The 15,494-nt window shown below is 41.4% G+C and overlaps 1 protein-coding gene and 2 long non-coding RNA genes across 4 annotated transcripts in view; 2 read left to right on the top strand and 1 right to left on the bottom strand.

Annotated features, from left to right (window-relative positions):
- Positions 1–15,494, bottom strand: part of LOC310753999 (UDP-N-acetylglucosamine--peptide N-acetylglucosaminyltransferase 110 kDa subunit) — a 69,519-nt gene that overhangs the window by 7,818 nt on the left and 46,207 nt on the right. For both annotated transcript variants that reach the window (XM_083595355.1, XM_083595354.1), the window contains exons 15-18: positions 15,006–15,131; positions 12,968–13,138; positions 12,739–12,855; positions 8,096–8,257 (exon numbers count right to left, since the gene is read on the bottom strand). In XM_083595355.1, the coding sequence (XP_083451481.1) occupies positions 8,096–8,257; positions 12,739–12,855; positions 12,968–13,138; positions 15,006–15,131 (576 nt within the window). The remainder of the gene's footprint in view (positions 1–8,095; positions 8,258–12,738; positions 12,856–12,967; positions 13,139–15,005; positions 15,132–15,494) is intronic.
- Positions 1–15,494, top strand: part of LOC310754059 — a 63,654-nt gene that overhangs the window by 22,190 nt on the left and 25,970 nt on the right. The gene's annotated exons all lie outside the window — the stretch shown is intronic.
- Positions 4–6,272, top strand: LOC310754064. Its single transcript, XR_014543583.1, has 2 exons — positions 4–850; positions 1,837–6,272. It is a non-coding gene; the product is annotated as an uncharacterized lncRNA (long non-coding RNA).

Here is a 15,494-nt window from a genome sequence, read left to right as displayed (position 1 = left end):
AAAGAGAAGCCAGAAAGGAAAGATCAGAAGGAAGCTCAAGGGGCAGAGCTTTGACTCAACACTATGCAGCGTCAGATCAGAACCCAATCAATAGGCCAGAACGTTTATTTATTGACCATATTGGCTGTCTCTCATTGATTTCACTCTGGCAACTTCTGCCTTTGGTGATTGGACATGAACCCAATCAATAGGCAAGAACTTTTATTTATTGGAAATAGAGGACACCATGGTGTCCTACTAGAAACATTAGAAACAACAGCGCGGGGGGGGGGGGATAAATATGGGCACTAAATGGGTTACATATAGAGGTGGGGTGAGGGGTGGTGGATGGTGATGGGAAAAGGAATTATTTGTGGGATTGAGTGTAAGTATATCTGAACACTTTTAAGGATTGTATGAAATGTATGTTTGTATGCTTGTATATAATAATTTTTTTATAAAAAAAACCGGTTATGATTAAATGGGCACAAGAGATGGGACACAATATCCAGATGGAGGAATGGGGAAAACGATGGAAGGATGAGATAAAATTGACAGCATGTGTGGCAGTTAAAGAAAATTATATGAAAAGGATGTCTAGATGGTATTTAGCTCCAGTTAAATTAGCAAAGGAAAGCAAGTGTTGGAAATGCAAAACAATAGAAGGGACATTTTTCAGATGGGGTGGGATTACAAAATTATAAAGAATTATTGGGAAATTATCTATAATGAAATCAAAAAGATTTTTAAAATAACTTTTGTTTAAAAGTTACTATCTTGGCTGTCTCTCATCACAGACCCAGTTCCACAGTTGCTGCTTGCCATGAACCAACGCTTGCAGTATTAGCAGCAGATCTCTGTTATGCTTCAGGTGATATTTCATTCTTTTGCCAATCGTGCTGTTTTAAATATGCACTTTATATTCGACTACTTCAGTAATGATATTGTTTTAAATCTTAAGATTTTTTTAACTTTGCTGCGTTAAATGTGTGCAATCTATACTTGACCTCTCTTGTAATGTTTTATCTTGAAATCTTTAAGCTAATGTTTTAGATTCATATTAATTATGCTGCTCTGAATAATAATAGTAATAATAGTAATAATAGTAATAATAGTAATAATAATAATAATAATAATAATAATAATAATAATAATAATAGCTTAGCTAGTAACTTAGCTTCCCCATAGAGAAAGCGCTTGTGAAGGAGCCTGTGGATAAATAATAACAATAACAGTAACAATAACAATAATAATAATTTATTATTTCTACCCCGTCCATCTGGCTGGGTGTCCCCAGCCACTCTGGGCGACTCTCAACAGAACATCGAAAACAGAATAAAACATCAAACTTTAAAAACATCAGTTTTCTTTTGAAAGTCAGATAGTTGCTTATTTCCTCGACATCTGATGGGAGGGCGTTCCACAGTGCGGGCGCCAGCACCGAGAAGGCCCTCTACCTGGAATACTTTACACCTGACTTTATTCCATGCTGTTTTATCCTGGAGTGCTTAATTTGATGTTTTAACATCAACTGCTTTGGGATTTCCCCCCTTAAAAACATAAAGCAGTATAGAAATAAAAAGAGGAACATTGAATAACAACACTAGGCCTTTTCAAGCCCCCTGCATTTTGGTTATTTGCGAATGGTGCTATTTTATGAAGTCACTCCTTTTTATTTAATTTGCATCCAAGTTGCTATAGATTACACTGAACTCTTAAAAGATTTAAAGCGGGCATGTCCAACTTCCAAGGGACTGAAATCTATTTCCACTATTTAAACAAAACAAAACACTGCCCATTGGATCGACCAGAAGTTGTGGAGCTTTTTTTTTTTTTAGTCTCATTTTCTCTTTGTAGAATAACAAGGAGGCTCACAGGTCCTTATAATATTGGGGGAAACAGTTTGTTCTGGTGAGTATTAATCGCTTTCCATTTTAACCTGAGGATGGCCATTTGTTCCCTTTTAACTTTAATTTATTTGAATTAATTTTGGGGTGCATTTTAATTGATCGATTGCTTCTTTTTATGGACATTGTATTATTGATATGATAGCAGTCACTCTGATCCCGGCTCTGGACGGGAAGGGTGGGGTACAAATAAAAATTCTTCTCCTCCTCCTCCTTATTTTAGGGAGCCAAACTGTTGAGCTTTTTTGGGGGGAGCTGAAGCTGTTGCACTTTTTTATTATCATCATCTTTATTGTGGTCCAACGACCCATAACATGGATTCAGAATAAAATAGATTCATACAGACAACCCCCCAGAGAAGGGAGACCGAAGCGTTATTGGTTTAGTCATGGGTATGTTGATCTTTGATTTGTATGACTACTGAAAGAAACTTTGCCACGGCCACTGTGATATCATTGGACTTGTTGATATAGTAGGCTTCAGATTGACCCAGCCGATTTGCCAATAGTGGTTTAATCTATAGTTCCCTAGCTTGATCATATTGTCCGCAATGCAATAAAATATGCCTCATGCAGTCGGCGTCCTGAGAGCGCACACAGATCCTATTTTGATAAGGGATACCTCTCAGTCTGGAGGCAGTGAGAGATTTTACTTTCTTGGGCTCCATGATCACTGCAGATGGTGACAGCAGCCACGAAATTAAAAGACGCCTGATTCTTGGGAGAAAAGCAATGACAAACCTAGACAGCATCTTAAAAAGTAGAGACACCACCTTGCCAACAAAGGTTCATATAGTAAAAGCTGTGGTTTCCAAGTAGCAACGTATGGAAGTGAGAGCTGAACCATAAAGAAGGCTGATCGCCAAAGAATGGATGCTTTTGAATTATGGTGCTGGAGGAGACTCTTGAGAGTCCCATGGACTGCAAGAAGATCAAACCTATCCATTCTGAAGGGAATCAGCCCTGAGTGCTCACTGGAAGGACAGATCCTGAAGCTGAGGCTCCAATACTTTGGCCACCTCATGAGAAGAGAAGACTCCCTGGAAAAGACCCTGATGTTTGGAAAGAGAAGGGGACGACAGAGGACGAGACGGTGGGACAGTGTTCTCGAAGCTACCAGCATGAGTTTGACCAAACTGCGGGAGGCAGTGGAAGACAGAAGTGCCTGTCGTGCTCTGGTCCATGGGGTCACGAAGAGTCGGACACGACTAAACAACTCAGCAACAACAACAACACCACCACCACCACCACCTCTCAGTCTGGCGCTTAACACACCTGATGGGAATACATTTAATCTGGCTTGGGTGAAAAGACGCCGGTATGTTGGTACAGACAAATTTCTAAGACATGCAGGTGTCTGAAACTCGAACCCATAGTGAATTCCTACTTCTAATGGGCCACAGATAACATGAGATTGAGATCGGAGATCACTATGTGATATGTTCCAGAGGCTTTGCCTCAGAGATTCAAAGGCAGTATCGTAGCCCAGATGGTACAGGAGAGAAGGTGGCATACCAAGCCAAGTGGCTTTTCTAACCATCACTTTCATCTATGAGCTGGCAAACTCCTCGTTGTTTAGGTATGGAAGGTATGGAAGCCCTTCCCTAGGCCAAAGACACAGATCTTGAGCTAGTATCTCAGGCCAGCCCACCATGCTTTAGTTGATAGAGGACATTCACCTGTTTTGAAAAATAGTATTGCATTTGGAACACAATTTGGACCGGAGAAACTTTGCCTGGAAGCCATTGAACCTGGAGAATGAGCCATTGAACCAGGCGTTTGAGGCGTAGAGGAGTTGAGAGACAGATTTTGCATTAAATACCTTAATGGCTGATGGAACATAATGGCCTCCCCTTGTATAAAAGAATTGAAGTATAGCCAGTTTGCTTACCTCCGCCTTTGATAGGCGGTCTGCCAATGATGTTTCCAGGGCTTGGAATAATGGAACAGAAGCCCTAGGTACCGGAAGAATTTGGTCTGCTCTAGTCTGTGACCGTCCAGTACCCATTTACTCAGGGAGAATCTCTTCTCAAACACCAGGACTTTAGATTTTTCATAACTGATGGATAACCCATTACCAGAGCAGTAGTCTCAGAATTTCCTTAGTTGATAGTTCAGGCCAGGTCTGGTTCAGGAGAGGATGGCCGCGTCATCCGCATACAACAAGAGAGGGGTCTTTCTCGTCCCTATTTTTGGAACGTGGCCATCGGGGTCCATTAAGCTTGCCTCTAAGTCATTCAGAAACGAACTGAACAAAGTAGGGGCCAAAATGCATCCCTGTCTCACTCCCCTGGCCATCTCAATACAGTCTGAGAGCTGGCCCTGCAACCCACACCTAACGTGCAAATTGCTTCCACAGTGCAGGGCTTTAGTAAGATATAGGAGACGTTTATCCTTCAGTGCTAGATGTAACTTGGCCCATAGTTGGAATCTGGGGATGGAGTCAAAAGGCAGATTTCAGGTCCATAAAGGCCACAAAGTGTTTTCCCTGTCAAGGTCTGGTGTACTTCTCGGCTAGGAGGGACAGCATCAGACAGTGGTCTGATGTTGAGTGGTTCTTGCAGAAAGCTGCCTGAGCTTCAGATAGTATGTTATAGTCATTTAGAAAAGTTGTCAGTTTATTACAGAGAAAACGGGCATACAGCTTTCCTATTATTGAAAGCAGACTGATTGGCCTATAATTAGAAGGCACGTTTGGCTGGCCTCTCTTAAAGATTGGGACTACTATTGTATGTTTCCAACTAGATGGTACTTTGCCAAAGTTATTTACTATAGTAAAAAGTGCCTCCAGGAGAGGAGCCCACCAGTGCTGATTTGGTATTATCAATTCAGCTGGGATAAAGTCATTTCCCGGGGCCTTACCACTCTTCAGGTTCCCAATTAATGTATAGACTTCTTCCACTGTAACCGGGCTCCATTGTGGGAGCAGTGACAGTTCTGCCGAATCTTCATCATAAAAACTGGCGGGGAGATTTGAATTTCCTGTGAATATATTTCTAAAATGGTTCTCCCATACCTGAGCTGGAATGGCACAGCTGGGGGCTGGAGAGCTATTGCTCAGGAAGCTGGAGACTAGTTTCCAGAAGAGTTTTGTTTCGTTGTTTAGCGAGGCATTCAGTAAGAGACACCAGGAGTTTTGCTCAGACTACCTTTTTTTCGAAGCCAAAAGGGCTTTGTACTCTTTTTTACTTTTGAAATAGGTTGGGGGTAAATAGCTTAGGCCAGCGTTTCTGTAGGCCAAATAAGAGTTCCTTAAGGCTTTCTTCATGCAGCACTCTTGGTTGAACCATCTGCACCCTTTAGTAATGTGGGGCTTGCTGGCTGGATTTATGTTAACAGAGACCACATCCTGCAAGAACTCAATGAGATTATCATTAGCAGTCAGGGAAGAATCTGTTGATATCTCAGCTACAGTAGCCAGCTCAGGTGTCCATTTTTTCCTACACAATGCTGGAACATTAGTTTTATCAATTTTCTATGTGAGAGCACTATGTTCTATGTGAGAGCACTGAATTGAATTTTGGCCAATACAGTGGTACCTCAGGTTAAGTACTTAATTCGTTCCAAGGGTGCGTTCTTAACCTGAAACTGTTCTTAACCTGAAGCACCACTTTAGCTAATGGGGCCTCCCGCTGCTGTGCGATTTCTGTTCTCATCCTGAAGCAAAGTTCTTAACCCGAGATAATATTTCTGGGTTAGCAAAGTCTGTAACCTGAAGCATATGTAACCTGAAGCATATGTAACCCAAGGTACCACTGTAGTGGAGATGATCAGAGGCAAATGATCACTCTCAGTCCTGTTATCGATATTGAAGTTTTTGATTAATTTAAAGGCCTCCCTGTTACTGAGACAGTAATCTACTGTGCTAGCTCCATTAGAATTTATGAACTCTCCTCTATCCCCCGGCAGTGCCCTGCTAACAATCATGAAGTCAGGACTTATTTGTAAAGAGGCCAGACAAAAGCCGGCATAGTTGATTTGGTGGTCTTTAGAAGACCTACGGGGGGGGGGGGGGCACTTAAAGAGAAAAGGCTGCTTTCCTTTAGTTTCCTTAACATTGGAAATTTTATTTCCAGGCAGTCGTCATTTGAGCCTAGTCTGGCATTCATGTCTCCCATTATGTAAAAAGGTACTTAATTTGAAGAGAGTAAAGGAAACGATGGAATTTACGCCATGTACTCTCAATCTGTGCTTGCACTTTGTATGGTGGAATGTAAGCTGAGACGATACTCTTGGACTCATAGTGCAAGGTGATTCCCTACGCCAGGTGCTCGAGAACTGAACACTCAGTAACCTGTGACATCAAGGAAGTGGAGACCAGAGTTACTAGCCCCCCCCCCCGGCTTCCCGTTTCGTGCAGTTTAGAGGCCTTAATTTCATAGGCAAAGTACCGTATTTTTCGCCCTATAGGACGCACTTTTTCCCCTCCAAAAATGAAGAGGAAATGTGTGTGCGTCCTATGGGGCGAATGCAGGCTTTCGCTGAAGCCTGGAGAGCGAGAGGGGTTGGTGCGCACCGACCCCTCTCACTCTCCAGGCTTCAGGAGAGCCCCACCGCCAGCCCCACAAGCTCGGGGGACAGCGGGGAGGCGCAGCGCGCCTTTCCCGCTGTCCCCCGACTTGGTTAGAAGGCTGGCGGGGGGGAGAAGCCTGCTCCTTCCCGTCGCCAGCCCCGCAAACTCGGGGGACAGCGGGAGAGGCGCAGCGCGCCTTTCCCGCTGTCCCCCGACTTGGTTAGAAGGCTGGCAGAGGGCCTCCCCTCCCCCAGCCCCGCAAGCTCCCAGAGCGATGCCAAAGCTGCACGCAGCTTCGGCATGGCTCTGGGTCCCGTTCTGGGGGAGGGGGAAGCTCGGGCTTCCCCCGCCCCAGCCCCGCGCCTGGGGGGGAATAATTTTTTTTTTCTTTATTCCCCCCCCCCAAAAAAAATCTAGGTGCGTCCTATGGGCCGGTGCGTCCTATAGGGCGAAAAATACGGTAACCATCAAGGACTATGTTGTCAGTTGCCCAGGTTTCCTGCAACGTTATCACATCAAAACACGTTATGTATTCACAAAATGTCTCGTCCCCTAGTTTGTTGGCCCAACCCGCTATTTTCCACGAGAAAATATTGCGGCTGCTCAATCCGTCATTGGCTTGGCTTCATTGTGGGGGACAAATTTTGATCAGCTCTCCCTCTGTCTCCGTAATAATGCAACCATTCTTAGGATGTAAAAGTTGTTGTTCCTGGGGTTGAGTTACAGAATTGTCCATGTTTTCAGCAATCAGCTTTTTTTAGGGGGCCCAAGCTGCTGAGATTTTTTTTAAGGGGCCAAAGCTGTTGGGCTTTTTTTAGGGGGCCAAGCTGAAGCTGTTGAGGTTGTTTTGGGGGGCCAAATCTCCCAGGACTCTCTCAGAAGGTCAAGCTTGCTTTTTGGAAACAGAGGCTCAGGGCTGTGCAAGTTCTGTGCAAGCTGGATGGGCGGGGTATAAATCATAATAAATTCTTCTTTCATTCATTCCTTAATCAATTATCATCATCATCTCGTTGAATTGCAGGCAGATTCTGCTTCTGGGCAGTCCCAGCCCATGGCTCCTCGAAAGTCCCTCCATCCCATACATTTTATAATATATGGTGGGAATGCAAAAGGGTTAGAAATAAATGGGGAATGATATATATTGAATTAGAAAAAAAAATGTTTAAAAAGACTTTTCTTAAGAAACCAGAAGCATTCCTCCTAGGAATTTTAGATCAAGATTTAGAAAAAGAAAATTAGAAATGATTTATCAATGCAACAACAGCAGCAAGGATTATATTAGCAAAAGCATGGAAGACAGAAGAAATACCAGCGAAAGGACAATGGCAAGGGAAACTTATGGGATATGCAGAACTGGCAAAATTAACAGATAAATTACATGAAAAGGATAGAAAAGACTTTAAAAGAGAATGGGAACCATTTACAACATATATATGAAGGGGCAACATAAAGAATTGGACTCATTGGCAGGGTTTGAATAAACCAGGCACCCCCCCAACCTGCGGCCCTCCCGATGTTTTTGGCCTACAACTCCCATGATCCCTAGCTAGCAGGACCAGTGGTCAGGGATGATGGGAATTGTAGTTCAAAACATCTGGAGGGCCGAAGGTTGGGGATGCCTAGAATAAACCAACACAATTGTATATAACCAAAAGCAAGACTATACACATTGGGGAAATAACACCCAATCCTCTCACCTGAGTCGTTGCCAGCCCGTTGCTGATGTTGAATCCGTTGATGGTGATCTGAATCTGCCCACGATTGATCATGTCAATCACAGCTTCAGCAATGGTGTTCATGGGAATGACTGGCATGCTGAGCCCAGCGGCGCCATCGTCCCCGCCGTCCGGACATTTCATCTGGAAGCCAAGATAATGGAATAATAATGATAATTTATCATTTACACCCCGCCCATCCAGCCCCATGTTCACCACCTCGCTGCCACTCCTGTGCATTAGAAGCATGCATTAGAAGTGAAATGGATTTTGCTACAGAGTCGGCTACAATCAGGTTTTCAACACAGCAACCCCTCTTGTGGCTTTATTGTGTCCGCGTTTCAGGCATTTTAAAGTGGGGGGGGGGGGAGAGCTATCGTACACAGGAAGATTGCAAGGTGATTATAAAAAAAGGGAAATGATATATAATGAACGGAGAGGGGGGATTATTAATCCCGTTTGCATTCCTTCCCATGGGAAAGTGTGCCTTGGTTTTGGAACGCCTTGGTTTCGGAACAGACTTTCGGAACGGATGAAGTTTGAGAACCAAGGGACCACTGTGATTTTTAAAGAACCATCTTGCATTTGGCAAGATGTCACAATTTTAAAAGCCATGGGAAAAAATAGATTGAAAAGGCTCCTCATTGTATTTTAATCTTTTGCTGGAAGCCGCCCAGAGTGGCTGGGCATAATAATAATAATAATAATAATAATATCATCCTGTTAGAAGGGAAACCCAGTCAGAGTATAAATAATTTATTATCATCCTCCTCCTCTTGGAAGCCGCGCAGAGTGGCTGGGGAAACCCAGTCAGATGGGCGAGGTATAAATATATTATTATTATTATTATTATTATTATTATTATTATTATTATTATTATTATTATTTACTCCTCATGTGTTGGTCCGATGTCTGTGGGAAAGCTCTTCTCTTGTGGATACAGTGGTACCTCGGGTTAAGAACTTAATTCGCGCCGGAGGTCCATTCTTAACCTGAAACTGTTCTTAACCTGAGGTACCACTTTAGCTGATGGGGCCTCCCGCCGCCCCCACGCCGCTGGCTCGCAATTTCTGCTCTCATCCTGAGGTAAAGTTCTTAACCCGAGGTACTACTTCCAGGTTAGCAGAGTCTGTAACCTGAAGTGTCTATAACCCGAAATGCAACTGTAACGTGCTTTCTCTTTTTTCTTTCAAGTTTCTTATTTTCAATCTTTTATGTTTATTTCCATACACTCCAAACATTTTCCATATATACAATATATATACACCCCACCCCAGTTACCATATTTTGCCCTCTTTTCTTGCATGTAATTATCAAATCCATTTATTGTGAGGACCATGCCTGTGCACAAACATCAACACTACAATAGTTAAAAATATTAAAATTCATTACATACTATGCCAACAAAACCTTCTTCCCACAGAATAGAAAAGGAGGGAAAACGAGCAACGAGTTAAACAGACGATGAAGGGGTCTTTACATTGTCGTCCATAAATCTTTCCCTGGCTTTCATGGCCTTCATCACAAAAACCGCTACCACATGGGTAATGCGTGGGTTTGCATCAACTAACAAAAATTTTACTCTATCTTCAGGACTGGTTATAGAATTGGGTATAATTTGCAGCAATGCGTCTCTAAAGCCCGAGTAAATGGGGCAGTAGAGGAGGTAATGTGTAAGATCCTCTTTAATTTTCATAAGGCAAGGACATAAACAGTGTTCTACTGGGGTTTTTGTGTATCTACCGGTCAAATAAGCAGTTGGCAATGTTTGGAACCGTGCCATAGTAAAAGCTCTCCGAAGGGTGGGATCAGTGATCTCCACCAAGTAGTTGGCACAGATTTTGACTGCTTTTACTCGAGGGAACCAGTAGGAAAACCCAGAGTTTTTTATCTTAGTGGAGTCCAAAAAGGCGTCTTTTTCAAAGATCCATTCCCGAACTTTATCAGGGCTCCACAATTTGAGAGTATTAAACTCAGGTAGATTGTACCTAGATAAAATGTCTAGTAGATTTTTATGCCAAGTGGTATTATTTTGTAATGATACAAAGGCTTGTTTAGCCAATAAGGTGTTCGGGGCATCTATGAGGTTGGTGAAAAAACGCAGGAATCTTAAGTGGGCCCTGGCAGACACAGAGGGTAATCCTACTTCCACTCTTAGGAAAGCTGCCGGGGTGCTCTGAGGGAGGCCTAGAATTCTTCTGAGATAAAAATTTTGGAAGATTTCAAGCCGTTCTAGCAGCTTCTGATTCCATCCCCAGAGTTCTACTCCGTATAACATCTGGGGAATCACTTTTCCAACAAAAGTTTTTAGTGCCGGGGTCACCAGTTGCCCTCCCCTCGAATAAAAAAAACTGAGCAGAGCACCAATTGTCCTACATGCTAGAAGGGCTACAGTCTTGAAGTGGGCAAGCCAGCTAGATGTAGCTTGGAAAGTGATACCAAGATATTTAAAGAGAAGACATTGTTCAATTTTGTGTTCATCTAAAGACCATCTGAATGTGTGGCGAGCTCTAGTAAATACCACAATTTTTGTTTTATCATAATTTATCTTTAGAGAGTTTTGGGAACAATAAGCTACGAGCCCCTCCAGCATGCTATGAAGGCCCCTTCGAGTGAGTGCCATGACCGCCATGTCATCAGCATATAGCAGTATATTCAGGTGTTTGCCTTCCAGGGCAGGAGCTGATGACTTATACTTTGCCATATGTTGAACAATGTCGTTTATATAGAAATTAAAGAGGAACGGCGCTAACAAACAGCCCTGTTTAACCCCTTTCCCCAGTGGCAGTGGGTCAGTATAGTTGCCTGACATCCCAGTTCTAATTTTAACTGTGATGTCTGTATGTAACTCTCTAAGTATTTTGAAAAGTCGTCTATCTATATCTGTATCATATAGTTTTTGCCATAATTCGTCCCTACAGATTGAGTCAAAAGCGGATGTAAGATCTACAAAAGCCACAAAAAGTTTGCTCTTATGTGTCTTTGTATACTTATCTATCATTGTCTGTAATACCAAACAATGGCCTATTGTACTATGGCCCTTTCTAAACCCTGCCTGTTCCGGATTAAGCAAGTTAGAGTGGTCAGCCCAGTCAACCAATTTATTTAACAGGTGGCGAGTATAAAGTTTATACACAATGTCCAGGAGACTTATGGGGCGATAGTTTGAGGGGTCTTGGGGGGTCGCCCTTCTTATAGATGGGGGCTACCAGGCTCAGTTTCCAATTTTCTGGGATTTTGCATGTATCATTTATTACCGTAAAAAGTTGGGCCAAAAAAGCAGCCCACCACTGGGCATTCAGTTTAAGCACCTCAGGAGGAATCATATCTTCACCGGGAGCTTTGCCATGCTTGAGTGTTTTAATTAGCTCTAAACATTCTAATTCGGTAACAGGATCCCAGCCCATTAATAGATCGTTTTTAAGAGGAGGAAACTGGCTCGGTTTAGGGTTAGGGTTAGGGTTAGATTGGGTTAGGGTTAGGGTTAGGTTTAGGGTTAGATTGTTATATGTAATTATAACAATCCATTATATTCCATCTCCTTATTTACTACTCTAATTCATTTGGCTTCATCAATGATATATCCATCCTGCCTGCAGAAAGCCATCTAATTCGATTTCAATTTGATCCTGACTTGTTTTTAGGGCAGGCTTCCTCAACCTCGGTCCTCCAAATGTTTTGGGACTACAACTCCCATGATCCCTAGCTAACTGGACCAGAGGTCAGGGATGATGGGAATTGTAGTCCCAAAACAGCAGGTGGGCCAAGGTTGAGGAAGCCTGGTGTAGGAGGTAATTTCATTATTATTTGATTTTTTAAAAAGTTACTAAGAACTTCACATAGTAAAAGACCAGAAACATATCTTTTGGGAATATTGAACAGTGATATTCTAAAAGAAAAAACTCAATTTTTTCTGTATGCAAAATCAGCGGCAAGAATTCTAGTGGCTAAGTATTGGAAGGGTAACCAGGTACTGACCAAAGAGGAGTGGCTATATAAATTATGTGAATATTTGGAACTGGCCAAATGGACGGATATAATAAGACTAAAGCCAATGAATACAGTCCAGGAGGAATGGAATTGCTTGAATGACTACTTAGAAAGACAAGGTTCAAATGTAAAAATTTGGCTGTGTCTAGAATGACCTGGTGAATGGAAAAGGGGAAATATACATATATACACATTTATATGTTCAGATGAAAATAATACTGAAATATAGATAAAATATGAAAGGTAAAAGGAAGGGTTGTGAGAGTGATGGAAGTCTATTATTATTATTATTTTGCAAAATAGTATTTATTGTATTGAAATATGCTTTTCTTTATTCTTTGACTCTACTTTTCTTTGCATTTTTTTCTTTTCCTACTTTACTTTTTCCTTCTTTCTGTTTTATTGGATATTATTCTTTATGTATGCTTTTGTTTTGATGTATTTACTTTGCAGTAAAAAATTATTAATAATAATAATAGTTTGATTTTATACTAATGTGATGTATTTGATGCTAGCTGCCCTGAGTCCGGTTTCGGACGGGATACAAATAAGTTTATTATTACTACTACTACTACTACTATTATTACTGAGAGCTAGACTCCAAAACCACCTACACACGCCCGGATTTTCCTGACCTTCACTATTTTCACGTCAGGCAGGCTGTCGAGGAATGCCTTCAGGTCAACACCGTTCAAAACAATCCGGTTGTCGTAGATGTGACCATTTGATTTGAAGTCGATGACTGCTTTTTTCTGAAAGAAAGACATATAATGCATCTGAAAAACACGGTAATTTGGATCTGGGCTTTTTTCCAAGAAAAAAAGATCGCGATACGAAGCAGGCTGTTCCCCTCTTCCCAAATACCTTCAGGTGCGGGAACATATTCGCATGATCACCAATGAAGAAGGTATTGGGCATGTAAGCCAGTTTTTCTGAATATTGCTCTGCCACTTCCACCGGGGATGTTTCCTGGTCAGTGATAATGTAATCCATGAATAAGGCCCCGCTGGTTCCCGGGTAGCCCAGCCACATTGCCTGGAAGGCAAACAAATGAGGGTTGTTAATTGTTGTTGTTGTTGTTGTTGTTGTTGTTGTTAATTTATTTCTACACCGCCCATATCTGGCTGGGTTTTCCCAGCCAATCTGGGCGGCTTCCAACAAAAGATTAAAATACAATAAGGCAGCAAGGCAAGATATCCAGAGCTTCTTTTTTAATAAAAACTTATTCAAGAATTACATATATATATAGAGAGAGAGTGTCCAGTAGCCAATTAAGTTTGTTGTTGGTATAAGCTTTTGTGTACGTGCACACTTCTTCAGATACACTGAATAATAATATAAATAAGTAATATAAATAATATAATATAATGTAATATAACATAATATAATATAAAGATATTAATATAAATAATATAAAGAACAAACTTCTTCAGATACACTGAGTAATAATATTTTGACTGTGTCAGACCAACTTGGCTACCTAAATGAATAAATAATATACATACGCTTAATTTGACAAAAAAGGAAGTGTCCATGTGCAAATCTTCTTCTATAAATTGCCAAAAATTAAGCTTGGGTTAAATTTATGCAGTCTCTTTTTTAAGAGGAAGGCCTCTGGCAAGATATCCAGAGTTTGCCAAAAAAACACACACAAAAAAAACCACACCCCACCTTCTTAAAGAGGACCGTGTCTTTCGGCAAGATCTACAAAAGGCCGCATAAAACAAGATAGTTGATCACATAATTAAGGATTTTCTTAAATCGGATTTTTTCAATTTAAAGCAGATTTTTAAAATAAAGTTCTTTGGGAGGAAAAATCTTTCTAAAGATTTTTTGTTTTAAGTTCCATCGAAAGCCATTGTGAAAGAAAGATTTGTTTAAAGTTTTCCATGTGTGCAGAAACTTAAATTGTTTTTTTTTTTTAATTGTTTAACCACATCCGTTAACAAACATGGATACATATGCCATAATGCTATTCTTTTACTTAAATTGTTTAAATGGTATGAAGGGAATGAGTCTTTTTCTCCTTCCAATCGAGTACAGCAGAAAAGCAGTCCAAATAGAATCAAATCAGTCATTTTTGATAGGACTGTGAAAACCACTCTGAAAATTTATTCTTCCAAAAATGAAACCTTCCTCTGGTTGTAAATATTAATGTCTTAATCACATTTTTTAACATCACAGCGTTAACATCTTACGACTACAGTAAAGAATATTTTGGGCATGCAGTGGTACCTTGGTTCTCAAACTCTGAAAACCTGGAAGCGTTCCAGTTTTCAAACATTTTTTGGAAAGTCAAGCAGACTTCCAGAACAGATTAAGTTTGGTGCTTTTGTTGTTGCTATTTTGCATTTTTGTTCTTCGGTCAATTTGTTTTTGTGACTGTGTGGACCCAGTTCAGCTACTGATGAATTGATTGTGTGACTGTGGAAACGGATAGAAGCCCCCCATCCAAACAATGGCTTTAGCTGTTGATGGACAGATGGATAGAAGGATGGATGGACGGATAGCTACTGATGGATAGACGGATGGTTTGACTGCGGAAACGGATAGAAGCCCCCCATCCAAACAATGACTATCATCAGTGCAGGCAAGAATTTTGTTTAAAAACATTTCTATCATCTACCATACTGTCTTATTTATTATATAGTACAGAACATTGATGATTGCTTTCATTTGATGGATCAATGGTCTTGTTAGAGAATAAAATTCATGTTCAATGGCTGTTTGAGTGATTGTTTTTCAAAGTCTGGAACGGATGAATCCCTTTTGCATTCCTTTCTATAGGAAAGCGCGCCTTGGTTTGGGAACGCTTTGGTTTCGGAATGGACTTCCGGAACAGATGAAATTTGAGAATCAAGGGATCACTGTATGATGAACATTTCACTGTGACTTCCTTTACCTGGATTGGTGCTGGCCGGAGAGCAAACAGCTCGTTGCGGGCTCCTTTGGTGTAGCCATTCATGTTGATCAGGATATGTATGCCGTCTTGGTGAATGCGGTCAGCCGCCTTGCCATTGCACGGGACCTAAAACACAAACATTAGAAGCACGTTTATGGAAGTTTTGAATGGCTGATGTTTTAATGTGTTTTTCATCTCTTGTTGTAAGCCGCTCTGAGTGGCTGGAGAAACCCAGTCAAATGGGTGGGGTACTTTAAGTAATAAAGTAGTAGTACAGTGGTACCTCAGGTTAAGTACTTAGTTCGTTCCGGAGGTCCGTACTTAACCTGAAATTGTTCTTAACCTGAAGTACCACTTTAGGGCAAAGGCTAAGGCTGGAGGTAGGGCTAGGCTTAGGCTAAGAATTACTGTTAAGAGTTAAGGTTTAGGGCTTACAACTAGGGCAAAGGCAAGGGCTAGGCTGAGATCCTTTCAATCCTAAAAAAAGCT

The sequence above is a fragment of the Podarcis filfolensis genome, assembly GCF_964270895.1.
Source record: "Podarcis filfolensis genome assembly, chromosome: Z".
Taxonomy (NCBI): Eukaryota; Metazoa; Chordata; class Lepidosauria; order Squamata; family Lacertidae; genus Podarcis; species Podarcis filfolensis.
This window is presented reverse-complemented; position numbering and strand designations above follow the sequence as displayed.